The sequence below is a fragment of the Chrysemys picta genome, chromosome 18 (genome assembly GCF_011386835.1).
Source record: "Chrysemys picta bellii isolate R12L10 chromosome 18, ASM1138683v2, whole genome shotgun sequence".
NCBI classification, from domain to species: domain Eukaryota; kingdom Metazoa; phylum Chordata; order Testudines; family Emydidae; genus Chrysemys; species Chrysemys picta.
In genome coordinates this window covers 20,835,713-20,861,890 of record NC_088808.1, presented here as the reverse complement: position 1 = coordinate 20,861,890, position 26,178 = coordinate 20,835,713, and the positions used below count along the sequence as shown (strand labels likewise).

The following is a 26,178-nucleotide window of genomic DNA, read 5'->3' as shown; positions in this document are numbered from 1 at the left end:
AAGGTTATCAAGTGAGGTGTCTATGAAAAGTTTATGATTTGCTGGTTATGGTTACGCTATCTGTCTGCATTTTTGTATTTGAAGTTATAAGTATTGTCTCTATACTTGGATTTCAAGTGTTTGCTCCTGGGGAACGCCCACAAGGTAGCTAGCCAGCACATATTGGAGGGACTATTCAAATTGAGTGGCCCATCAAAAGAATATTTAATTGACAATGGACCATGGGAGACGACCATCTACATTTAATGCAATTTCCTGCTGTGACTAGGCGAAATGCACGGACATGGAACTTGCCCATGTGACTCCAAACTCCATCTTGTTGCTGTAATTTTCCACAGTAAGAACAATGGGATGCCCTTCACATGGCAAAAGCTATAAAAGGCCCTGGAAACACCTCCATTTGGTCTTCAATCCTGCTTCTTACCTCTGGAGCAACTTTGCTATAAACTGAAGCTCTGAACAAAGGACTGAGTGACCCATCCAAGCTGTAGATATATTCCAGAGACTTGACTTAAGCCAGCCGTTTATTCCATCACTGCTACAAGCCTGAACCAAGAACTTTGCAATTACTGTATGTATTTGATTATTTTAACCAATTTTAACTCTCACCTTTCTTTCTATTTATAAATAAACCTTTAGATTTTTAATTCTAAGGGATTGGCATCAGCATAATTTTTGGGCAAGATCTAAGCTATACATTGACCTGGGTGTGTGTCTGGTCATCTGGGATCAGAAGAACCTTTCATTTGATGAGACTGGTTGTAAAGAACCACTCTGAATCCAATATTTTTGGTGGTGATACAAGAATTGGAATGCCCAAGGAAACTGCTTTTAGGACTTCTTGTTAATCAGTGTGGTGAAACAGGAGTTTACTTTTGTGGCTGGTTTGGTATAGTTTATGAAAGAATCACCACCAGATTTGGGTTATATTTGCCCTATTTCTCAGCACTTTGTTCTGAATTTGGCATCCTCAGCTGTGGCCCAGTGAGCCACAGTTACAGTGGCGTAGTTGGCAGAATAGGCTAACTCAGTGGCATCCCAGCACCTCAGGTGACACCCCAAAGGGCCCAAACCCGTCACAATGTTCCTTCCATGTAGGGCACTCTCTTCAAACATATCTGTCCTCTGTTCAAAATTAGTAGGGAGATGTGAGTTGTGTGAACACCTTATGTGCCATTTAATACTGAAAGCGCTGCATTGTTTGTAAATACAGTGCCCTAGACTAGCTCCAAATTTTCAACATACAGTCCAAAAATGGAAGGCTTGAAGTCCAAAGACAGATGCACAGAGGACAGTGTGAGGAAGGGGGTGTGACACGCAGCACAGCAAGACCCCAGAGGGGCAGTGCACAGGGAAATAGAGCTACCTACAGGAAGCAAATGGCAGAAGAGAAAAACAGGTTTGCACATACAAGCAGACCTCCAGCAATTCACAAGGACAAGCAAAGGCACAGCTCAGTACATCTGCAGATGATGGCAGCTACAGCACCACCTGGGCAGAAATGTCCTTTTGGAGAACGTGGACCCACTGTAATAACAATTACACCCCGAGGGGGAAAAAAAGCAACCCACTGTTATCCCAGTTGGAGATAAAGTTGAAGTTCTAGCAGGGCCAATGCTTGTGCCCCAGAGTATGTCTACACTGGAGCTGGGAGCCAGCCCTCCAGCTCCAGCCAACAGACTTGTGCTAGTGGTGCTTGCTCTAATGCGCTAAAAATAGCTGTGTGGATTCTACCCCCTGGATCTGAGCTCCCTGCTGGTGCTGCAACATCCCCACAGCTATTTTGGCTCGCTCCCAGCTCCAGTGTAGACAAACTCCTAGAGACCTGGTTACAGGGCCAGAGACCAAGTGTCGCTAAAGACAAATTAGAGCAGCTAGACACAACTTTCTAAAGGGCAGATCTATCTGAGGGTACAACCTAAAATAATAGATTTATTCTGTTATTAGACATTCAAAGATCAACCTTACAGCATTTCCACAGAGCGTATCTATCCTGTTTGAGGCAAACATTACTGTTAATTTACAGTTCTAATGCTTATGGTGTTCTCTGGGAAGTTTCAAAGGAACATGAATCCTCCTGAAATTAATTTATTTAATCTTTAATTAAATGGATGCATTTGCCTCCATAAATACATAGTGAACACCCACAGCTACACTTTTCCAAGTTGTTAATAAAAAGGGGGGAAATGCAGACTAGAAAAACCTACAACTCTTCTGAACTTACTTTTTCCTCTGCTGAGACTTCTGCCATTTTGGGAGGCGGAGGGGGAGCTCGCTTCTTTACCAACAACAAGACATCTAGAAAGAGAAGATACTGGAATATGTTAGAAGTAACATGCAATGGGCCATGGTCATGCAATTTAGAACGAAAAATTTACGAACTGTAAAATGAAGGATGTCAGTTTGGGGCTAATTGCTCCTGTATTCCCCCTGCATGGTCCCTCGAGGACACCCACTGAGAGCTTCCAGCTCCCAGATGCACCTCTCTTAAGCGGAGACCTGTATTTCTCTCCCTGCCGACTGAGGTTTTAAGGCTGCATAGCCGCCCCCACCATCCACTGTGATGACCCTGCAAGCCAGTTTGCCTGACAGACTTTGCCAGCAGCCCCTGTGCGTTGCTCTCTCCCCCCAAGGGCCATGAACAGCATAATGCCAGCAGTTACAAGGTACTGCTCAGCTCTTTCTGAGCTAGCACTTTTATTCTTGAGGTAAAAGCATTACAGAGAAAAACAAAATAAAACAAAAAACCACCAATGAAATTTCCTATATGCATGCAAAAAGCTTACCAGAGGTCACCCATCAGTCTTATGGGGCCAAAATCTTCCCAACCCTTCCACGAGGGTTGGGGCCCTTGGACAGAAGGTCCTGTCCATTTGCTGGATCAGAAAGAAGGCCCGAGTCAGTTTAAACACAGCTTTTTTATGCCCCAAACCCTTTCTTTGGGGGTCTCTGGAAAATCCACTTTGCACCAGTATGTACCAGCCGTCCCAGAGGGTGGCACCTCTCCAAAGGGGTTTCACCTAAGTCACCCCTTACTGTGTTTGGTTCCTGGAGGAGCTGTGACAACCCTCCCCACTGGAGTTGCATACAATCCCTGTCCCACAGTGATAAATACAATACAGTCCCCAGAGAGATTGCATGTGGTTGCAACATCGGTCACATTAGAAATTGTAAAATGAAGGTTTTAATAGAAATGGGGTTTTGTTTGCATTCTTTGCACAGTTTCAGGGATTTTCCAGATTTAACCGTTTTTAGATAGAAACATTCCCCTTCTGTTTGCAACTCATGCACTCCAGCATTATGCTAGTGCAAGCAATCCAACTGCTGCATCTCTATATTAGGGCATAAAAGTCAAAAAATTAAACTGACAATTAAATCACTGGACAAAGTTAAGCTGACTGGTCTATGGGTCAGGTGGAGTGACGTACAAAGAGTAAATAAAATGCTGAAAAGTTAGATTTGAACAATCCTTTCAGTTGTAATCATCTGAGATATCGCTGGGAAATGGCTTATTTTAATATGTGCAGTTAAAAAGTCAGACCTTTGCAGCCAAATTCTGACATCAGTTAAACAACAGTTTTATCCTGGATTTACAGTTCTAATAGAATTCAGAACATGGTTCATCATTAGTTACATTTCATCTACATGTTAAACCCGCTTATCCCTAGTTTTGCTCCCCGCCTCCCCCAGGAAAGGAGCTCCTTGTGGCCCCAACTCCCCTAAAATGGATTGTGCTGTTTGCAAAAGTGACAACAACTGCTCCACCACAAGAATCCAGTAGCAATGAGTTCCCTGCCAAACCAGAGGCTGGAAAGAAAACCTAGAGCCAAACCACCTATGGTGTTCTCTACCCTGGGGATTTGCCCTAATTATAGCTATGAGTAGCCAGCCACCTGTACAGCTGCACCAGTGCAAATCCCTAGTCTATGCATGTAAAGCCACTACCTGCAGCTGTGAAGTTTACCCCTACTTGAGGTGCAAATGGCAGCTTAGAGCAGCTCGCTCTGCTTAGACTAGGTGACTGCCCACCAATGGCTATAACTGGAGCAAATCTACTGGACAGATAAAGGTAAGTCTGAAAGATCTCAGGTCACATCGCATGCTTTCCCTTTAGGCTTTTCATACGAATATTTTGCACTTACAAAAAGAACCTCTCTTCCAAATCTTCTTCTTTAAATCCATTGGCTTAATTAAGTCTCCAGTACCCCTGTGATGTAGGTCATTAATATATCAATTTACAGGAAGGGGAGCTGAGGAGACAGGCATGTTGAGGCCTAAATTAATGGGAGTTTCTGAAAATGTATGTGCCCAATATGAAAAGAACCCAGTTACCTGACTACTCTAACCTTTAGACCTGCCTTTGTCTCACATTAAGCCTTTTTGCATTTTAATTCTACAGGCTAAACACACACCTGGAGCAATTCCACTATAACCAGCGGAGTTATACTAGGTATCCATTCTGATTTACACCAGCAAAGCACACCGTAAGCCTACAGCGCTATAAAACTGAGACGCTGAAATAAAAACTTCAGAAAGCAACATAACCCCACTATTTGACTTGGAGTGATCCGATAAAGGTGGTTTCTTTCTTTTTTTTTTAAATCTATTACTTTTATTTACTTATAGCCAAATATTAGGGTTGTCGATTAATCGCAGTTAACTCACGCAATTAATTTTTTTAATCGTGATTAATTTTTTGGAGTTAATCGCAGTTTTAATCGCACTGTTAAATGATAGAATACCAATTGAAATTTATTAAATATTTTGAATGTTTTTCTACATTTTCATATATATTGTATTCTGGGTTGTAACTGAAATCAAAGTGTATATTATTTTTTATTACAAATATTTGCACTGTAAAAATGATAAACAAAAGAAATAGTATTTTTCAGTTCAACTCATACAAATGATGTAGTGCAATCTCTGTTGTGGAAGGGCAACTTACAAATGTAGGTTTTTTTGTTACATAACTACATTCAAAAGCAAAACAATGTAAAACTTCAGCGCTTACAAGTCCACTCAGTCCTATTTCTTGTTCAACCAATCGCTCAGACAAACAAGTTTGTTTACATTTACAGGATATAATACTGCCCTCTTCTGATTTACAATGTCACCAGAAAGTGAGAACAAGCATTTGCATGGCACTTTTGTAGCCGGCATTTCAAGATATTTGCGTACCAGATATGCTAAACATTCGTATGCCCCTTCATGCTTCAGCCACCATTCCACAGGACATGCTTCCATGCCGACGATGCTCGATAAAAGAATAATGCGTTAATTAAATTTGATACAATTTTCCCCCAAGGTGTTCAGTATGTCCCCTGCTCTGTGTTTTACCCGCATTCTGCCATATATTTCATGTTATAGCAGTCTAAGATGACGACCCAGCACATGTTGTTCGTTTTAAGAACACTTTCACTGCAGATTTGACAAAACGCAAAGAAGGTACCAATGTGAGATTTCTAAACATAGCAACAGCACTCAACCCAAGGTTTAAGAATCTGAAGTGCCTTCTAAAATCTGAGAGGGATGAGGTGTGAAGCATGTTTTCAGAAGTTTTAAAAGAGCAACACTCTCATGCGGAAACTACAGAACCTAAACCACCAAAAAGAAAATCAACCTTCTGCTGGGGGCATCTGACTCAGATAATGAAAATGAATGTGCATCGGTCCGCACTGCTTGGGATTGTTATCAAGCAGAACCCATCATCACCATGGACGTATGTCTCCTGGAGTGGCGGTTGAAGCATGAAGGGACACATGACTCATCTGGCACGTAAATATCTTGCGATACCAGCTACAACAGTGCCATGTGAACGCCTGTTCTCACTTTCAGGTGACATTGTAAACAAGAAGTGGGAAGCATTATCTCTTGCAAATGTAAACAAACTTGTTTGTCTGAGTGATTGGCTGAAGTAGGACTGAGTGGACTCGCAGGCTCTAAAATTTTAGATTGTTTTATTTTTGAGTGCAGGTTCTTTTGTACATAATTCTACATTTGTAAGTTCAACTTTCGTGATAAAGCAATTGCACTACAGTACTTGTATTAGGTGAACTGAAAAATACTATTTCTTTTGTTTTTTTACAGTGCAAATACTTGTAATCAAAATAAATATAAAGCAAGCACTGTACACCTTGTATTCTGTGTTGTAATTGAAATCAATATATTTGAAAATGTAGAAAACATCCAAAAATATTTTTAAAATTGGTATTCTATTATTGTTTAACAGCGCGATCAAACAAAATTAATTTTTTTAATCGCTTTACAGCCCTACCAAATATCCAAAAGCCAATTCAAAATAAAAGTATGAATGGGGTGGTATTCATAATGGTCTAATTTGTGTTTACCATCCTCAAACACAATTGCAAAGGGTAAATGTTGTGCATTGTTTGAATCTATTAGACTTATCTGATTACAACTCTAGTTCCTTTTTTTGTCTGTCTTAAAACAAATTTACAAAATAAAAAAATCATTTAATCTACTGGCTCAACTACTGTATATAATTCATGTTTTTATTTCTTAAAAAAAACAATGTTGCAGCAAGCAACAAAAACATATGATAGTCTAAACACATTCTATTTCCTGTACCTTTTAGCCATTTTATCAGCGCCCTTGTCTCAGAACCCAGAATAGGCATTAAGGTCAGAACTTGGCATGCACCTCACAATTAAATACAGTCTCATGTTACTAGGCTTACAGGCTAGGATTGCATGAATGAGGTTCAGTCATAGAGCTCTCCTACCTTTATCTTGAATATTTTCCTCCAAGACTGTTTTTGTATCTGTCAGCACCTTCTCTGAAGTAGCATGGATCAATTTATGATGCGTTATGCTTTTTGGATCCTCTAAGCTCCCAGGTACACACTAGAGAAAATGATAAATACTAAGCATCAGAGAACAGGAATAATAAGCCTACTGCATGAATCACTGTACCTCGTATTGAGGGGAGTTTCCACATTTGAACTGTGCCAGCATTTACCAGTCTCTTCATAGCTTAAGTAATAGGACAGTGGATCTCAAACTTGTGTCCTGGTGACCCCTTTCACATAGCAAGCCTCTGAGTGCGACCCCCCCCACTTATAAATTAAAAACATATTATTATATATTTAACACCATTATAAATGCTGGCAGCAAAGCGGGGTTTGGGGTGGAGGCTGACAGTTTGCGACTCCCCGTGTAATAACCTCACGACCTCCTGAGGGGTCCTGACCCCCAGTTTGAGAACCCCTGTAGTAGGACAATATGCCAGAGGCTAATGCACTGAGTAGAATGTGCACTAAAGAAACTGAGATTTGAGTCATGGTGTAACACAATACTCACTGTGGTAGTGAACAAGCAAATAGGTTTTTTTCCTACATAGCCAAGTGCCCTGGCTGTGAGGGGAAAACATCCAAAAGGAGGATTTCAGATCTATCATAGTGATGCTTTTAAAATTAAAAGCTGGAAAAAAGCAATATCTAGGTTCCTGCTGCCTGACTGATGCTCTAAACAATTTTTTGAAACAGCTAACTTCAAAGACCAAACCCTGCAGCCCTTTCACATATGAATGGTCCTTTGGAAGTCAGTAGGCTACTCATGTAATAGCTACAGGAGCAGGCTTCAAAAATCTGAAAGAAATGTCAGGTAGAAATATTTGGTAAGATATAATACGTTATGAGAATTTATTTAATCCGGTGATCTGGAAAACATGACAATGAGAGACCATTAATTTAACATTATCAGAGAAGGTTAATTTTGTTCCTCTCTCCTTAAAAAGTGACAAATTAGTCCAAAAACCCTTAAGACTTTTCATATGAAAAATATAAGGCCAATGCTGAAATACTGCTTGAAAGTGGTAGGTTTCTCAACTGGAATTGTTAGCATTTGATTATCAGCCACTGCCTCCCTAATGTGCATACTCAGAGCTTCTACGGATTTTTTAAAAAATATGTACTGCTGAGAAATATAGGTTTGAACTGTAAATAATGTCCTATGTTCATTTCAGTCTGAGCACCCCGGAGCAGTCACGGTTCAAGAGCAAACTTCTCTCTCTCTCTCTGTTACTTTACTACTGAAAATTCTTCCGCTCTATTCCATGCTGAGTAGGTCGCAACTGGAGTATTGTGTCCAGTTCTGGGCGCCACATTTCAGGAAGGATGTGGACAAATTGGAGAAAGTCCAGAAACGAGGAACAAAAATAAAGATCTAGAAAACATGACTTACCAGAGAAGATTGAAAAAAACTGGGTTTGTTTAGTCTGAAGAAGAGAAAACAGAGGGGACGTGATTACAGTTTTCAAGTACGTAAAAGGTTGCTACAAGGAAGAAGGAGAAAAATTGATCTCCTTAACCTCGGAGGATAGGACAAGCAGCAATGGGCTTAAATTGCAGCAAAGGGAGGTTTAGGTTGGACATTAGTAAAAACCGCCCGTCAGGATGTTAAGCACTGGAATAAATTGCCCAGGGAGGTTGTGGAATCTTCATCATTGGAGATTTTTAAGAGCAAGTTAGACAAACACCTGTCAGGGATAGTCTAGATAATACTTAATCCTGCCATGAGTGCAGGGGACTGAACTAGATGACCTCTCGAGGTCCCTTCCAGTCCTACGATTCTATGGGTTGGGGCGATGCAGATGGTTTGCAATTTTCTATCACTAATAAAAGCAAACATTTCCTAATTCCACAGATAGAAAGCGTTTGCTAAGAAAATTCCTTTAAAGCCGAACCAACAATTTCACTTTAGTAGATGACATTTTTGAGCAGCTCCTTCAGAAGAACTGGAGGTGAGGACAGTAGAAGTTAATGAAGATCTGCATTCAGTGAGCCAGTTTCTGATCTCAAGTACATCAGTAAAACACCACGTAGACTGGATTTACACTGCTGTAAGAGCAGATTCTATCACACTGCTCAGGGGTGAAATCTCTGGGCACTAGGGCCAATATACAGACAAAAGAGAGACTTGGGGGAAAGACTGACAGCTCAGATAATAGCAATTAGGCCTTCAAGTTAAAAGGCTGAAGAAAACGAACACTGAGTTTTTAAAACATTCTTGCAATACTGAAGGCTGTAATGCCGCTAGCAGGTGTCTCCTTCAGAAAGAGTGTTAAATGCACAAGCCTTCTGCCTAATCTAGCAATCACTGTTTGCTCACACACTATCATATGTAGTGATACTTTGCACCTCTATTGCACCTGTCAGAGGATCTCACAGCACTTGCAAACACCAAGCACCACAAGAACTCCTTGCTGTACAGAAGAACACACAAATATAGAAAGAATTTCTGTGTCTTGCCCCAGGTCCCTCAATGGAATCAATACCAGAGCTAGCCTCTAGACTCCCTTTTGGCTGTAAACCACTAGACTGAACAGTGTTTTCTGTAGCTTTTCTTCTTGATCTGAGAAATATTCACAGTACGTCTAATTTTTCCTCCTAGTATCCTATGTCTAGAAATGCACCAACTGTTAAAAACAGAAGTAGGGTACTGGATCATTTGAAGATATTTTTGCAGCATATGTCACTGCGTTCTCATTACGAAACCGGAAACTCAAAACCCCTGGGCTTGCCGTAGAAATGCTGTCAGGAGTTAGATTATAACAGTGCCCAGCAATGCCAGCGTACTTACAAAGCCTGACACAAAACCAGGGATTCTCCTCTATCTCGGAAAAAAATCTGATCGGATTAAGGAAAACCATTCCCTAGCACCCAGTATGTAAGTTAAGACTGTGCATCAGGCCCACCGCAGGTGTAAATTGGCAAAATTCCATTGAAGTCAATGGAGCTCTCCTGATCTACACCAGCTGAGGATCTGGCCCTTTTTGTCCAGGTATCAAAGACTGCACAGGATTAAGCTTTTGGTAAACTCAGCAAATGTAAGCATCTAGCCTCTGAATGTATGTAGCCCAGTGAAGCTTTAGAAAGGAGCTTGGCGTTTTACCCTGCTTGGCTATTTTAGCATTGCGACACAAAATACGAATCCATCCACAGCTTCAACTGGCTCATCTTCACGCGAGAACAGTTCAGTGACCCAGAGTGACAGACTCCCAGAATAACATTACATCAGTGCATCTAGAGGCTTCTCATTTGTTCCAGGGGAAACAGGGAATGTAACAGTTGAACTGTTGGAAAGGGAGAAACTAAAATCACTGAAGCCACAAGATTGATAAAGTCGCTCATCTCACCCAGGCAACTCACTGAGGCCAAGCAAAACATTTAATAACCACAATCTTGCTCACAAAAATGAAAACAGAGCTTTCTGAATGAGATTTTTATCTAAGCATTTTTACTCTGTTCTCTGCAAGTGTCTTTCCCTTCTAAAAGAAGGTATTTACCATTGACTTCAATGGGTTCTTTGGTACTTTGTAAACATTAGTATTAATCTAACTCAGGGTTTTCAGAGTGCTTTTAGAATCCATGATCTCGTCACCTGCCCTGCAGTCAGTGTGGTCATTAGAGAGCTCAACTGTTTGTTCCTTTACTTATACTTGTAAAATTATAGTAAACATGTAAACTATAGTTTGTAACCTGTCCTTTAAATCAGCTTCTGTACCCAATGACTGGAAGATAACTACTGTAACGCCAGTATTTAAAAAGGGCTCTAGAGATGATCTAACATCAGTACCGGGCAAATTAGTTGAAACAATAGTAAAGAATAAAATAGACACATAGAAGAACGTCAATTGTTGGGCAAAAGTCTACGTGGTTTCTGTAAAGGGAAATCATGTCTTACTAATCGATTAGAGTTCTTCGAAGGGGTCAACAAACATGTGGACAAGGGGGATCCAGTGGACATAGTGTACTTAGATTTCCAGAAAGCCTTTGACAAGGTCCCTCACCAAAGGCTCTTATGTAAATTAAATTGTCATGGGATAAGAGGAAAGATCCTTTCATGGACTGAGAACTGATTAAAAGACAGGGAACAAAGGGTAGGAATAAATGGTAAATTTTCAGAATGGAGAGGGGTAACTAGTGGTGTTCCCCAAGGGTCAGTCCTCGGAGCAAACCTATTCAACTTATTCATGAATGATCTGGAGAAAGGGGTAAACAGCGAGGTGGCAAAGTTTGCAGACGATACTAAACTGCTCAAGAAAGTTAAGACCAAAGCAGACTGTGAAGAACTTCAAAAAGATCTCACAAAACTAAGTGACTGGGTAACAAAATGACAAATAAAATTTAATGTGGATAAATGTAAAGTAATGCACATTGGAAAAAATAACTCCAACTATACATACAACTAATTGCTATTTTAGCTACAACTAATCAGGAAAGAGATCTTGGAGTCATCGTGGATAGTTCTCTGAAGACGTCCACGCAGTGTGCAGCGGCAGTCAAAAAAGCAAACAGGATGTTAAGAATCATTATAAAAGGGATAGAGAATAAGACGGAGAATATCTTATTGCCTTTATATAAATCCATGGTACGCCCACATCTTGAATACTGCGTACAGATGTGGTCTCATCTCAAAAAAGATATACTGGCATTAGAAAAAGTTCAGAGAAGGGCAACTAAAATGATTAGGGGTTTGGAACGGGTCTCATATGAGGAGAGACTGAAGAAGCTAGGACTTTTCAGATTGGAAAAGAGGAGACGAAGGAGGGCTATGATAGAGGTATATGAAATCATGAGTGGTGTGGAGAAAGTGAAGAAGGAAAAGTTATTTACTTGTTCCCATAATATAAGAACTAGGGGCCACCAAATGAAATTAATGGGCAACAGGTTTAAAACAAATAAAAGGAAGTTCTTCTTCACAAAGCGCACAGTCAACTTGTGGAACTCCTTGCCTGAGGAGGTTGTGAAGGCTAGGACTATAACAGGGTTTAAAAGAGAACTGGATAAATTCATGGAGGTTAAGTTCATTAATGGCTATTAGCCAGGATGGATAAGGAATGGTGTCCCTAGCCTCTGTTTGTCAGAGGGTGGAGATGGATGGCAGGAGAGAGATCACTTGATCATTACCTGTTAGGTTAACTCCCACTGGGGCACCTGACATTGGCCACGGTCGGCAGACAGGATACTGGGCTGGATGGACCGACCTTTGGTGTGACCTTGCATGGCCGTTATGTTCTTCTTATACATCAAAATGCACCAGTTTTATCACAAGTCTTCAGCTCCTGATTTAAATTATTTTTGAACACCTCTAACACATCAACAGGGCTGCAGTGAGATTGTTTTAGCTCTGCTTTGCATACCAGTGACTTACAACTAGTCCTTCAGCATGTTAACTGCTGATCTAAAGCCAAAGACTGCATTAGAATCTAGAATCAATCAGAAGCTCCTAAAATTGATCTAACGAGGTACCCAAAATGCACGAGAAGAGACCATCAGTGATTCGTTTGATCTCTGAACACCATAGGGATGCTACTTTTACAAATCCTTGGATTAAGACTCTTCTGTGAAAGAATATGGGGCTGATAACTCTAGGAGAGATAGCTTACATTAAACTACAGAGCTTTGCAACTATTGGTATCATATTGGCGTCTTGCTAGGAATCCAAGGGCTGCAGTTAATCTTTAATTTTTTGTTTAGAGTATGCAAAATTGTGGGCACGCAACCTTAATATTTGCTTGCATTGCTATTTTCCTTGGTAGACAAGAAGATATTGCTGAGAGTTTGTGTGTTTTTTACTTTCAACAAATTTTTGTTTGAAATTCTGTTGCTGTAACTAGAAAAGCAAAACAACAGTGTGTGGGTTGTTAAAATTTGCACTACACACCTACAATCTGACTCCAGGGCCATCTGGTTGCAGCGTGCCATTGTCTCTTCCTATCACGCCACCGAACATATGGTGGACAAAGACTGAACATCCAGCCAGACCACCTTAAGGATTTAGCTAGAGACTGATCTGGGAGGAGCTTGACCTGCAAGTAGGCTACAACTCTTTGGGAATCCGTCACAATGATGAAGATATTGTTCACCTCTTCAAAATGACAAATCCCCCATGTTAGACTCGTGTACCCTACTCTTTGCTTAACATCTGCTCATAGGAATTATTCCAAAATGTCTGCACCAATTATAGTGTCATTTCCTGAACTGCCAACTTACCAACTGCTCAAGTGCAATGTAATTATGCCCACTTGTGTGTGGTTGAACAGACCTTTAAAAAAATCTCTTTAAATACTGCCAATTTCAAAACCAGAACTGGGCAAATTTGGGTCCTCATCTTGCAAGATGATGTGTGTAGGTAGACCATGGCACCGAGACCCCACTGAAGTTTGAGGGGCTCCACACAAGGGCAGGCATCTTCCCACACAGAGCAGCTTGCTGGAGTAGGGCCTTGGTTCACAGATAACTGGGGGGAAATGTTTCTCTTTTGTTGGCACAAACACTTGCAACAGAAACCCCTCCAAGAGAAAAGATAATTAGGGATAAAGAGCTGAGTGCAGAATTAGTTAGGAAAAGACATCAGGATACTTAATGACAACTTTGGAGCTCTGTGACCTTTTGGAAGCTACCGGAGGGGAAAAGGGGGGAGAAATGGAATGCCTCCTTTCCTTATCCAAAGTAGGACTACATAATGAATGTTACTTTCTACTACTCACAGCAATAGTGCTTGCAGGGGCTTTGGGGAACAGATTAATTAGCATCACATTAGAGGTGGCTGCATCAGTTATCTGAAGGTGCTACCAAGATTCATTACAATATGCTTGTGATCACTAGACAAGATTTTTCCATTTCCATTTTTCCTCTTCATAAGGTTATATATTATCCATAATGGTTATGCAAATCCACACCATTACCACTAAGAAGCAGACAGAATGAGATGAAACACCACTGCCTAGTTATCAATTGTCTTCTGCCCCGACTCACATTACCTATAAGCACTTCTTCAATTAGGCTTCCTGAAAATTAAAGGTCTTTCAGATCTGCACTTACACATGCAATCATTGTGCTCCTCTGCTTGGCAATCCTCACACCACTCTTGTACTTCATCACTCAGTTGGGCTGAATAAGGATAGCAACATGAGAATTCTCCATGAGCTCTGCAGGATGTGGTAGTTCCACACCTATTCTAGAATGCAGAGGCACCCTAATTTTCCCAACCAAAGGTTGCACTGGTACCTTACCAAGGGCCACACCCACCCTGGATAAAATGAAGCTGTTCTCCAAATACAGAGACTACAGGTCCTAGCATGCTATGAGCTGAGCAGATGACCCTTTGCATCAAGTTGGAATATGCATGCTGAGACCTGTAGCTTCCAGGGGTTCCATATTTTAAAATAAAATAGTGAGGGGGTGCTTTATAAAATTTCTGTGTACTACATTTAGCTCATTGGCCACCCTTACTGGAATGGAATTACGACACATCTAAGAGACAAAACCCTTTACTTAAAGTTATGTAAGCAATATAAAGTGTAAACATAATTATAGAATTCTGGTATAACTGCTTGCTCTCATATCGTGTGTGTATATATATATTATTATTAAGAGACACAAAGCTTCACATTTCTATAACATTTTGAAGAGGAGAAGTGCTTTGCAAGCTAATATCCTTTACTCCTATGAGAAACAGGCAAGGACTTACTCCCTCCCCCTCCGCCCCATTTTCAGTTACACGGCCATTTAGTGTCAGAGTCAAGGTTAGAACTCAGGAGTTCCTGGCTCAGACAACTTGAACATGCTGTCTTGGCCCAGGAATTGCAGCTTCTGGGACAAACCATGGTAACTCTCTCACGTACTGAGATCCTATAGGTTACTATAAAAAAAACGAGGAGTCCTTGTGGCACCTTAGAGACTAACAAATTTAGTTAATCTCTAAGGTGCCACAAGGACTCCTCGGTTTTTTTGCTGATACAGACTAACACGACTACCACTGAAACCTATAGGTTACTGTATTTGTCACATTTTACTGAAAAATAGAACAGTCATTACAAGCTTAGAATTTCAGTCCAATAGACCCACCAACAAATTGACCCATTTACTTGATGAACAACGGCCCCAGACCCTGTCACCAACAAGACATGCATGGTAAATAAGCAAACCAGAATGAAGAAACCCTCTGTTTCAGCCAAATTTCATTCAATGGCACCTTTACATATTCTCTCTTCAGTGCAATCAGTTTCCTAAAGGGCAAAGGACTGTGAGACGTGTGAAAGTCTTAATGGATTGAAGGCAAGGAGAACATGAAACCCACAACATTACTGCACCAATGAAGCAGTAGTGATGTAGTAGGTAGTACTCTTCTGACAAAGTAGTACCCCACTGTCAACTTCAAAGAACTTGTAGTTATTACCCCTGTTCTTTATGTTTGTTCTGAAAATACAGAAAACCAAGGAACAAATATTGCAGTTGCTTGTAGGGAATCATCCAAAACCACTTCGGCAATTTCTCACAAGGTGTATCTGCCAACCCATACAATATTGTGAGTATAAGAGCTAGAAATATGTAATCTAAGGGTCCCATGAATCCTAACTCCTGTAGTTAAAGGTTGCGGAGCAATTCCCATATTAACCCCATTCTCCCCGCCCCGCCCCCCATGAACTCATAACTTTCTGAAGCAGGTGTTCATCTCATAGGCTGAAACGCACCATGCCTCAGTTTTGGGGGGACAATTACAAACATAGCAAGGAGGGAGCCGGAATGGAAAACAACTCTCTATATACAGGACATGGGGGGGAGGGACATACAAAATCTGAAATATTTACTACCAACAGCAATATTTACCTGGGCCAGCAGGCTCAGAGGTCAAATAGTGTATGAAGCCTCAAGATTTTAATGGGCCCCCCAGGCACGTACTTATTACAAGCCCCGCACCACCACCAAGGACGTGCAACAATTAACTGCAGTCAAAGCGTATTTAATGCAGGACCCCCCCCCCACACACACACACTAAATACAGTCAAGGGAGCTTCTCTTTTTTGGGGTGGGGAAAGAGGCAGAGGGCACTATGGGCACTATGAGCCCCGCCCCCCCCGGCTGGCTACAGACAGTGGGGGTGGAGGGTACTGAAGCTCCCCGCCCCCGGGCACACTCGGGGCCTATTGCCAATGCTCTGCAGACCCCCGCCCCCCGCCCCCCCGGCAGCCTGCAGAGGGTCTATAAATACCCAGGGGCCCGCTCCCCTGCCGGGGGGGGAGGGGGACAGCGGCCCGGGGGGGGGGGGGGCACGGGTTTCCCTTACGTGCTTCAAGCACCGCTCCTTGAGCTTCTCCACCGTCGTGTCCTCGGGCACCTCCTCCAGCCACTCCGCGCCCTCCATGGAGCAGACATGGAGCCGCAGCACCCGCCCGGCGAAGATCTTCTCCTCCTGCACGAACATCGCGCCCGGCCGCCCTCACCAGCCCGCGGCCATGGCTGCTGCTCCAGCGGCCGGCTGCCCGGGGACGGGAGCAGGGCCCGGGCCCGGCTCCTCGCTCTGCGGCCCCCGCCTCACACACGCCCTCGGCTCCCACGGCAGCTCCTGTCACAGCCGCCTTGCGTGCGCTCGCAGTCCCCGCCGGGGCCTCCGCCAGCCGCACCGCACTGGAAGTAAGGGGGGCCGCACTGCATGCTGGGACTTGTAGTTTTCTCTGCCCTCAGCGGCCTGCGGGCGTGTCACACAACACCGGAAGTGGAAGACGCCCTGCATGCTGGGACTTGTAGTTTTCTCCGCCCTCCGCTGCCTGCCAGAAGTGCGGGCCCAGGTGCCTTTTGGGAGCTGTAGGTTCCCCCTTTACCTCCCTCTCCAGTTGTCAACTCTCCAGAGGTTAAAGATTACTTTTAATTAAAGATTATGTCATGTGATGAAACCTCCAGGAATATGGCCAACTAAAATTGGGAACCTTACTCCAGACGGGAGCCCAGTGCATTCTGGGAGCTGTAGTTTTTTACCTGAGGTGGGGAGGGAGGAGGGAAACCTCCTGGTTTCTGATGGGACTTGAAGCCTGCACCCAGAAAAGGACATGGTGCATTATAAACAGTTGCAGTCCCAGGGCATTGTGGGGGTTGTACTCTCCTCAAACAAAGTGCATTGTGGGAATTGCACATCCTCTCTCTCTGAATACAAGGGGCTTCCAAGTGAATTGCAAGTGCACCATGGGATTTGTAGTCCCTGCCAGGAAATTAAACGGGCCAAGTGCATTATGGGAGTAGTAGGCCCTATTAGGGAAAAAAACACCCTACATGCATTATGGGAACTGTAGTCCTAGTCAGGAAATGTTTCAGAGTAGCAGCCGTGTTAGTCTGTATCCTCAAAAAGAACAGGAGTACTTGTGGCACCTTAGAGACTAACAAATTTATTAGAGCATAAGCTTTCGTGGGCTACAACCCACTTCTTCGGATGCATATAACATAACATATATATAACATATGTAGCCCACGAAAGCTTATGCTCTAATAAATTTGTTAGTTTCTAAGGTGCCACAAGTACTCCTGTTCTAGTCAGGAAATGAAGCCCAAGTGCATTGTTGGAGTAGTAGTCTCTGTTAGAAAAAAAAATAAACCACAAGTGCATTATGGGAGTTGTAGTCCTAGTTAGGAAATAACCCACTGTAATCTGTCTATTCTAGCTCTCTCAGCTTTTTTTCTTCTCACAACTACAAGACAAAGTCCCACAGGCAGCCACCCTACCACTAATGGGCTGGGTTCAAAGCTGGGACTTAGGTGTCAGAGATACCCTAACACTCAGCCCTTTGAGTCTTCTAATCTTCCTCTTGTTGATGTATGAATAAAAGAGATGATGTCATTTTAGGAGAATTCCACTTGACCATGTTTTGTAATGAAGGTGGTAAAAGAGTCTCCGTAATTTCAGAACAAATAATTTCACCTGTTTGTGCCTCTGTTTCCCCATCTGTAGAATGGACAGAGAGGCAGGGTAGTTCAGTGGCTAGGGCTCTAGCCTGAGACTTTGGAGAGTGCAGTTGAATTCCTTGCTCCACCATGTACTTTGTGTGTGATCCAGGCAGCTCACTTAGTCTCTCTGTGCCTCTGGTCCGCACCTGCAAATAAAACAATACTTCCAAGCTTCACATGGTTGTTGTAAGGACAGATACACTTTTAAAAAATGTGAGGCACTAAGATATTACAATAAGGGGGGCTGGATATGTACCTTATGTAGACAGATACTTATCTTCCTTTCTGACGGATGCAGGATGTTGTGATCTGTGAATTCTTTATAGCAGCTAGATGTTACAAATGTTCAAACATCACCCTTCCTTTTTATTACTCAATTATCATATATTTTCTGAAGTTTTGGTTCTTACAGACTCCCAGAACAAAATAACCTGTCCTTAGGTAATCAGATACTATGGTGATGGGCTCAATATAAATGCCTGGATAGGCAGATAGATGATGGATTAGATAAACAAAAAAGAACATTTTCCAGATGATGAAAAAAGTTATGCTAAATTGAGCTAAATTATGCTCTAAACACATCTAAGCAGTTTAAAGGAAATACATGGCTAAATACATCAAGCTAGAAAAAATGTTATCGTAAATCAATTGACATCAGACCAATTTACGAAGAACAGACAATTTAGAAACACATGTAGGTTATTAAATGAAAAAATAAAAAGATGAGGAGTATGAGACAAACATAGGAAAAGTACAGTCAATTCTTTCCTTTTGAAATTATTGTTAATTATGCCTTACATTTGCACTATGATATTCCCAGAGATGGGTAAAAGACTGAAAACAGTAGCTTTGAAACATAGTGCAATAATGGATATTATTTTTGTGTTCTTCCATTTCAGTAGGCACATCGGTTTCCTGTTTTAAAAAACTCTGATGTATAGGTAACTGGATCTTTTATCAGGTTTCAGAGTAGCAGCCGTGTTAGTCAGTATCCACAAAAAGAACAGGAGTACTTGTGGCACCTTATCAACTTTTATCAACATTTGGGCATCTACTTCTACAAACTTCCTGGAAGTTATGGGACTTTACAGGAAGTTTTCAATTTGGCCATTGGGGGGAGACAATAAACTGTATTTAGGATTTTTTTTAAAAGGAAGGCAGGATTACTGGAAATATAAAGTGTGGCTGACAGGCAGATGAAGCTTTCTGGAAAAAATAAATCCAAACACTCCTAGTGGCTTGGTGGGTTTGTGCACTGAACATTTCTTTCTCAAGGTAAGGGGTCTGGTCAATAATTTTGAAAGGCCCATTGTATCTCTCCAATTGTACGCAGGCATATGGCTATTGACTGTGGTGCACCCCATTTCTGATTGCACACCAAACCTGTATCAGTTCTTTCAGCTCAACTGATGAAATGCACTAAGAGCTAGGGATTTTATTATTCATCATTATTAATTATTATTATTTATTTCTTTTGAAGACAATTTTGCTACAATCATTCCCCACCATGTCCCTGAGTGTCATAATATATACATAGTAGGGTGAAGGTGATTGTAGCAAAAATCAGAATGCTAAACAACTGGTGTATATTTAGGATGATATGGTCTTGTCTTGAAAAGATTATGGCCAAAGCAGTCTTTACACCGTTTTATTCCATCTTCACTCTGCCTGACTCCCATCTCAAGATCATCATAAATAAATACAATTATAAAAAAAATAATACATGCTGCACTTACATCATACCTTTTTCCACAGTAGAATCTTGAAGTGTCTAATGTAGTATATCATAGTGCAATGTATGTACCCTATCTGCTAAAATTTGGAGATGTTCAATTTTATGAACTTTTAAATTTTATGAACTCCTCAGTCCCCAATTAGTTCATAAAATAGGGGTTCTACTGTATTCTGTATCACATGCATAATGAAAATATGTGGGTAAATTTATAGAAATTCAAACAAACTTGATTGGCAACCAAAATTAACTAGTTGTTCCCCACCACTGTCATGTCCCTCAAGCCAATAAATACACACCCAGCTATTAGCCCTAGTTACAAAGTCAAATTAAGCAAATGCATCTTGCACACCATCCTAAAGCCTCTGAGAGCTCGGCTTTAACAGACCACAAGAGGGAGCAAATTTCCCCTTAGATGATCTCCTGCCACCTACCATCAACTCTGGGGAGAGACTGCAAGAGCCTTCCAGCTGATGAATAGATTGTCTTCCCATATAAAAGACCATTACTTTACCCCATCAGGTATTTGAATGTGCTGCCTGGTTTTACCTTCACATCTATTGACAGGGATCCCCTCCATTATTAATGGAATAACAAAAGAGATCTAAAATCAGAAGAAAGGAAGGGCTGTGACATTGCAGTATTATATCCCTCCTTCCCATTCCCAGGCTAACCACCCTTGGCTGACAGTGCCAGAAATCCTCTCTCATTAGAGACTGTCTCTGCTCATCGATACAAGTCAAATAACCAAATACTAATAGATACAAAAGCACTTTGTGGTTTTGCTTGTGGTTCAGCCTGGTGCTTTTACCTGGGCAATTCTTAGCAGAAGGAGCTCATTTATGTTTTCTTTTCAGGGGTGTGTGTGTGGGGGGGAGTTTGAAGTTTTGTGTATGTTTCACTGCCCCTCTCCATGGTGCTGAAACACATGCCCCACTCCCTCACCCGTAGCAGTTTACTCATCACAGCACATTTGGACCTTGATCCATTTCCTACTGAAGTCAGTCTCTGTTTTCCCATTGACTTCAATGGGTGGTAGATTAGCCCTTTGGTTCCCAAGACTTCCCGGGCACCTTGATGTTCTTCCATTAGGCTGGGACCTGACCCTTCACACCTACTTTCTACTAACGTAAAGCATTCTCGCAATTACACGTCTGTGCACACCTGCTGCTGTGGTTCAGCCTTTGCCAGGCCTGTTGTGGTTGCCAGCAACAGAATCAATCTCCCTCCCGAAAGGAACCAGCAGTCATACTTTTCTTATCTTTCCTATTATTACACTGCTCTACAGCCAAAATGCTTCTGAAAAAACGTAGTCAAACTTTACTAATTCTGGGTCACTGAGAACGAAAATGATGCTTAAAATTGTTGATTGGCTCTAGTTTTCAAGATATGCTATTGGGTCAGTATATACGACCCTTGACTTGGGAATGGCGGAGGATAAGTGAGTTATAAAGGGAAGGGATCTCAATTTAAACCAGAAATGACTAAAATACATCTTTGACTGGATCTTTGAATAACCCTATGACTGGGTTTGGACAGGACTTGCTTTTTAGGCAAAACAATGAATGATGCAATCTGAAGCTGGTATTGCATCATACATGATATGAATTGCATCATGTTATTCCTAGAAGTCATGGATGATGCAATCATAACGAAGCTTACATCACTCTGCTGAACAAATTGCCCTATATCAGCTCTAGAAATCATACAGTGTCGTGCTCTCTTATTTGTCAGTGTTTGATTTTGCAAAGGGACACATTTCTGTTTAGCCAAAGTGAGCAGAGATGCCTCGTACTTGTGTGAACACTGCAGATAACTTCTGCTATGTTTGTGGTGAAGTGACTTTTGCATCACAAAAGCGCAGTATAAGCACTATGGTTAAGAAAGCCTATCACCTTTATTTTGGCTGCAAAATTGGAGATCAGGACAAGAGGTGGGCCCCACAAATATGCTGCAACACTTGTGCAACAAATCTTCGCCAGTGGTTGAACAGGAAAAGGAAATCTATGCCTTTTGCAGTGCCAATGATTTGGAGAGAGCCAACAGATCATACCAGCAATTGTTACTTCTGCATGGTGCCTCCAGTTGGGAAAGGTGTGTCAAAGAAGAAAAAGTGGACTGTGCATTATCCAAACATTCCATCAGCTATACGCCCAGTACCCCACGGAGAAGGACTGCCGGTTCCTGATGCACCAGAATCATTCTCACTTGAGTCAGACGAGGAAGAGGAAGAGGATGAAACTTCTGGTCCTGAACCATCAATGTCACAGGACCCACATTTTCTCCCATCCTCCTCCTCTGAACCACACCTCATAACACAAGGTGAACTGAATGACCTTGTCAGGGATTTGGAACTACCCAAGAGTAAGGCAGAGCTGTTGGGCTCCAGACTACAGCAGTGGAATCTCCTGGCAGGTGATGTTAGGGTTTCCATGTTCTGTGACCGTCAAAAGGATCTTGTCCCATTCTTCTTCATGGAAGGTGATCTTGTAGCCTGCAACAACATTGATGGTGTGATGGCAGCCCTCAACATCATTCACGATCCAGATGAGTGGAGACTGTTCATTGATTCATCGAAGACGAGTCTTAAAGCTGTTTTACTGCATAATGGCAATGTTTTGCCATCAATTCCAGTTGGTCATGCAGTCCATATGAAGGCAACCTATGACAACATGAAACAACTTTTGAGGTGCATAAACTATGACCAACATCAGTGACAGCTTTGTGGCGATTTGAAGGTTGTTGGTCTCTTGCTTGGTCTGCAGACTGGATACACAAAGTACTGCTGTTTTCTCTGCGAATGGGATAGTCGTGCAAGAGATTCCCACTACATCAAGAAAGATTGGCCACTCCGACAGTCATTGGAGCCTGGGAAGAAAAGTGTTCAGCATCCACCACTTGTTGAATCAAGGAAGATTTTGATACCACCCTTACACATCAAGCTGGGTCTGATGAAGAACTCTGTCAAGGCCATTGACAAAACACAAGCAGCTTTCAAGTATCTCCGTGGAAAATTTCCAAGGTTAAGTGAAGCTAAGATAAAGGAAGGTGTCTTTGTTGGTCCTCAGATTCGTGAACTGATGATGCATTTGACCATGCACTGCATGGCAAGGAAAAGACGGCATGGAAAGCCTTCCAGTTAGTGGCAATAAATTTTCTCAGAAACAACAAGGCAGACAACTACAGGTTGTTGGTGGAAAACCTCCTCAAGGCATACAAAAGCCTTGGTTGCAACATGTCACTAAAGATACATTTTTTGCACTCTCATCTAGATTTTTTTCCACCGAACTGCAGAGCAGTGAGTGACGAGCACGGCGAGCGATTTCACCAGGACATTGCAACAATGGAGAAACGCTATCAGGGCAAATGGAGCCCATCAATGCTTGCAGACTATTGCTGGACAGTGACAAGAGATGCTCCATTTAATGAATACCAGAGACAAGCCAAGTAGACACTGAATAGGACTAAACTATGTACATAATAGTTTTTTGCCTTTTGTTTCATAATAAATTTTATTTATATAACCCTTTTGCTGATTTTTAAAGTGTTACATAAACAGGACAGGTGAAAGATTATCATGTAAAGCAACTATAAACACATGAAAAGACCTAGGTTTACAATTTATGATTAAAACTCTACTATCTACACAATATACATAGTCATAAAATGTAAAAACTTAAATATCTTAGAAACAGTAGCCAATCAGTTGTTTTGATTGTCATCTTTGAATTCAGCACATCAAAATACATAATAAATAGCACATTTTATCTCTGAAGCAGACGACTTCTCAAAAATTGTAGACCAGTGTTAATTCTTCACTGGGACTTGTATGGGTTCCACAGTCCTGGGACAAGATGAAAATTTGGATTCTGAATGAACAATGCAGCTAGCTGAGGTCCTCACAGCTCCTCTCACCTAAGCCAGGAGGAACCCGTATATTTTGTTAGGAGACGTTTAAAAACAATGAAACACTCTGGCGATTTCCACAGTGGGCTAAATTCAGCAGTGAGCTCTACGCCAGTCTAAGCTGTGTTGACTTTGACACAACCATTGGTGCTGGACTGTGATGACCCAGCCCTTCCTTGGCACACACCTTTTTGAACATCGGTGTCTCTGGGTCACCAGTACAGTCGTTTACACTTCTAAGCTTCCTCTCAGGACACTTTCCTATGGCTATCGGGTGATTCTGGCTGCTTTTCCTAACTGTATTTCAAGGGCCCGAAGCTGGGAACAGGGCATGAATCACTTGATGATTACCTGTTCTGTTCATTCCCTCTGAAGCACCTGGCATTGGCCACTGTCAGAAGACAGGATACTGGGCTAGATGGATCATTGGTCTGACCCAGTATGGCCGTTCTTATGGCTCTCTTCAAAACCCCCCTGATTTACTATGTCTCTGTCTTCTGGGTTTAAAAACTGCTAAACTTGTAAGTAACCAGATTAAACATAACAGTAGTGAGCAGTTACCCTTCTACTTCCTTCTCCTAAAGGGAAAGTCTAAGCTTCTAAAAGCCTGGCAGTGGTTCCGTTCCTGATCACAGTTTAGCTCCCTAACCCCGTCTGGGTTCCTGCTCCCTCTCTGCTCAGGAGCCAGCCGACCATCCTTCAAATTCAACTCCCCAAAGTTTCAAATGAGACCTTGGCTGGAGCTTGCATCCCGGACTCTGAGCCTCTGTCTCCGGGCACCCTGCGGCATATGTTCTTCTAGGTTTCGGCCAACAACATACCCCATCATACAATTTCGCTTAACAACATTTATCCTAGAACAACATCTCATATCAAACAACTTCAAGTGAACATAGCCCCTTCTCCACAAGGGCTAAGGCACGTTTGGAGAGGAGTGTGGAACCGCAGCAGAGAAAAGGATTTTTTCTGGGCATGTTTTGCACATGAACATTATATACCAAACTGAAGTGGAATGGTTTATTTCCATGCTTTGAGTGCAGCCCCTGTTTGCTTGATAAAATGTGCCCATAAAGTTGCAAATACAGGGCAATTTGGCTACTGATGGATAATGCATCATAAAGGCTAAAGGACTCTGAGCATTTAAAAATAGTCTGCTTAAAGGAGGGACATTACCTGCTTTATTTGCCCTTTAGCAGAATAAATATATAATATGTTTATTATGTTAATATCATCCAAAGCCAAACAGTACACAGTGTGTTACCTGCTTTTTATTACCAATATGCCATACTTAAAAAACCAAATGTCTGAATGACGAAAGGTGGAAACCAAAGTCTTTTTTCCTTTGAGAACTCACATCTGCCATTTTATGTCTCTGGCTCAATTATTTTAGGTGATTGCTTCCAGCAGCAAGAATCTCCTTGATTTCAGAGACTGGGCCAAATACTAATCTCACCAAAGAAAGTCGCAAAGCGTCTGTTGATTTAATGTGACTTGGATTTGGCCTGGGGGCTGCTCTAAATTACATCAAAGGACCAGACGTGTACAGAGGGAGTGCAAAGACCACCCACCTTTGCAACCCCCTCTTGAGCTATGCCATGTGCTTCTCAATGGGTATCCAGGCCATAATTGCTACACATCTTGGGACAGATTCTCTGATGTTACCTTACAATGGTCCCAACAGAGAGGAGGGGAGCTATCAGGGAGTTAGTGATACCTCCCTTATTCTCTTCATGGTGCCAAGTACAAGTCAGAGCAGCGTTAGGGCTGCTCTAACATCTGCAAACTGTTTCTGGTCCCCTAGAGATGACCCACTGGCTGAGGATACCTAGTGTGCATTTTGCTATGGCTGCTCCCTTTCCCGGCATACCCTCTGTTCCAGATGCTCCAAGAAGGGCAGTGTAGGAACCAGCTGGGGACTCCCCCATGTGCGAGACATTCCCATCAAGGGGCTTATAGTGAGTCTGTGCATGGGTGAGAACTGGCTCCTTTCTCGCGCCCTCTCGCCCCCGCCCACCTCCAGCAAGAGGGAGTGTTGCTTGTAGTAGCTCAGCATCAGCTCCCTGACACTGCCAGTCCTTCCGCCACTCAAGCACACTCCTCTGGGCTAGGCCAGCCTTTCCCTTGCCTTGCCAGGTTAACACTAGGTGCACCCCAATCCCTGAATCTCTTTGAATCACCCCCCTGTGATATCCAGCCCCTGTCACTGGCTACTCACAGAACTTCCAGATCCTTTGTCCCCAAAGGTGCAGTCTGCCCCAATTTACCAGTTTCACCATAAGCCCCCACTCCTGCGAACCACACATCACTTGTGACCACCTACGGTAAAGGAAAAGTAGATTTATTTAAGAAAGAATAAAGAAATAACTAGAAAGAGGAGAGAATGGTGGAAACAAGTGGTCACAACAATGCAAAACAAAACATAGAACGTGAATCTGGGTCTACACTTATGAGTGGTTCCTTTCCTATCTAATACAACTGATTTTCCCCTGAAAGTTCAGTCTTTTGAAGAGCTGGCTGATTTCAGACAACCCAGGATCCAAGCATCCATGAACGTCCCCTCTCATCCCTGCTCCCCACTGAGGGTTTCCTCAGTGAATGAATCCAGAGCATCCTTCCCCTCACTCTGTGATACTGAAACAGTTTATTGTTTCTATTCACAAACAGGGCGAATCCTGTCTTGCTGCAATGTTCCTATTTTACCTTTAAGTGGTTTCGACTCTTTGTCGTGGCCTCTGATGGTTTCCCATTCAATGTGTTAGTATTGCAAAAGACTAAGCAATTGAACCTTATATTGCATCAT

The 26,178-nt window shown here is 42.2% G+C and overlaps 1 protein-coding gene across 5 annotated transcripts in view; it reads right to left on the bottom strand.

Annotated features, from left to right (window-relative positions):
- The window catches only part of UBAC1 (UBA domain containing 1), a 35,593-nt gene extending 19,128 nt beyond the window's left edge, over positions 1-16,465 (bottom strand). For 2 of the 5 annotated variants that reach the window (XM_024106288.3, XM_042854376.2), the window contains exons 1-3: positions 16,092-16,461; positions 6,743-6,863; positions 2,225-2,298 (exon numbers count right to left, since the gene is read on the bottom strand). In XM_024106288.3, the coding sequence (XP_023962056.2) occupies positions 2,225-2,298; positions 6,743-6,863; positions 16,092-16,229 (333 nt within the window). In that variant the 5' untranslated portion in view covers positions 16,230-16,461. Of the gene's footprint in view, positions 1-2,224; positions 2,299-5,178; positions 6,638-6,742; positions 6,864-16,091 lie in introns of those variants that run through there. The other 3 variants (XM_042854377.2, XM_024106289.3, XM_065572505.1) reach the window with 3 other exon arrangements.
- Between the last annotated feature and the right edge of the window lie 9,713 nt (positions 16,466-26,178).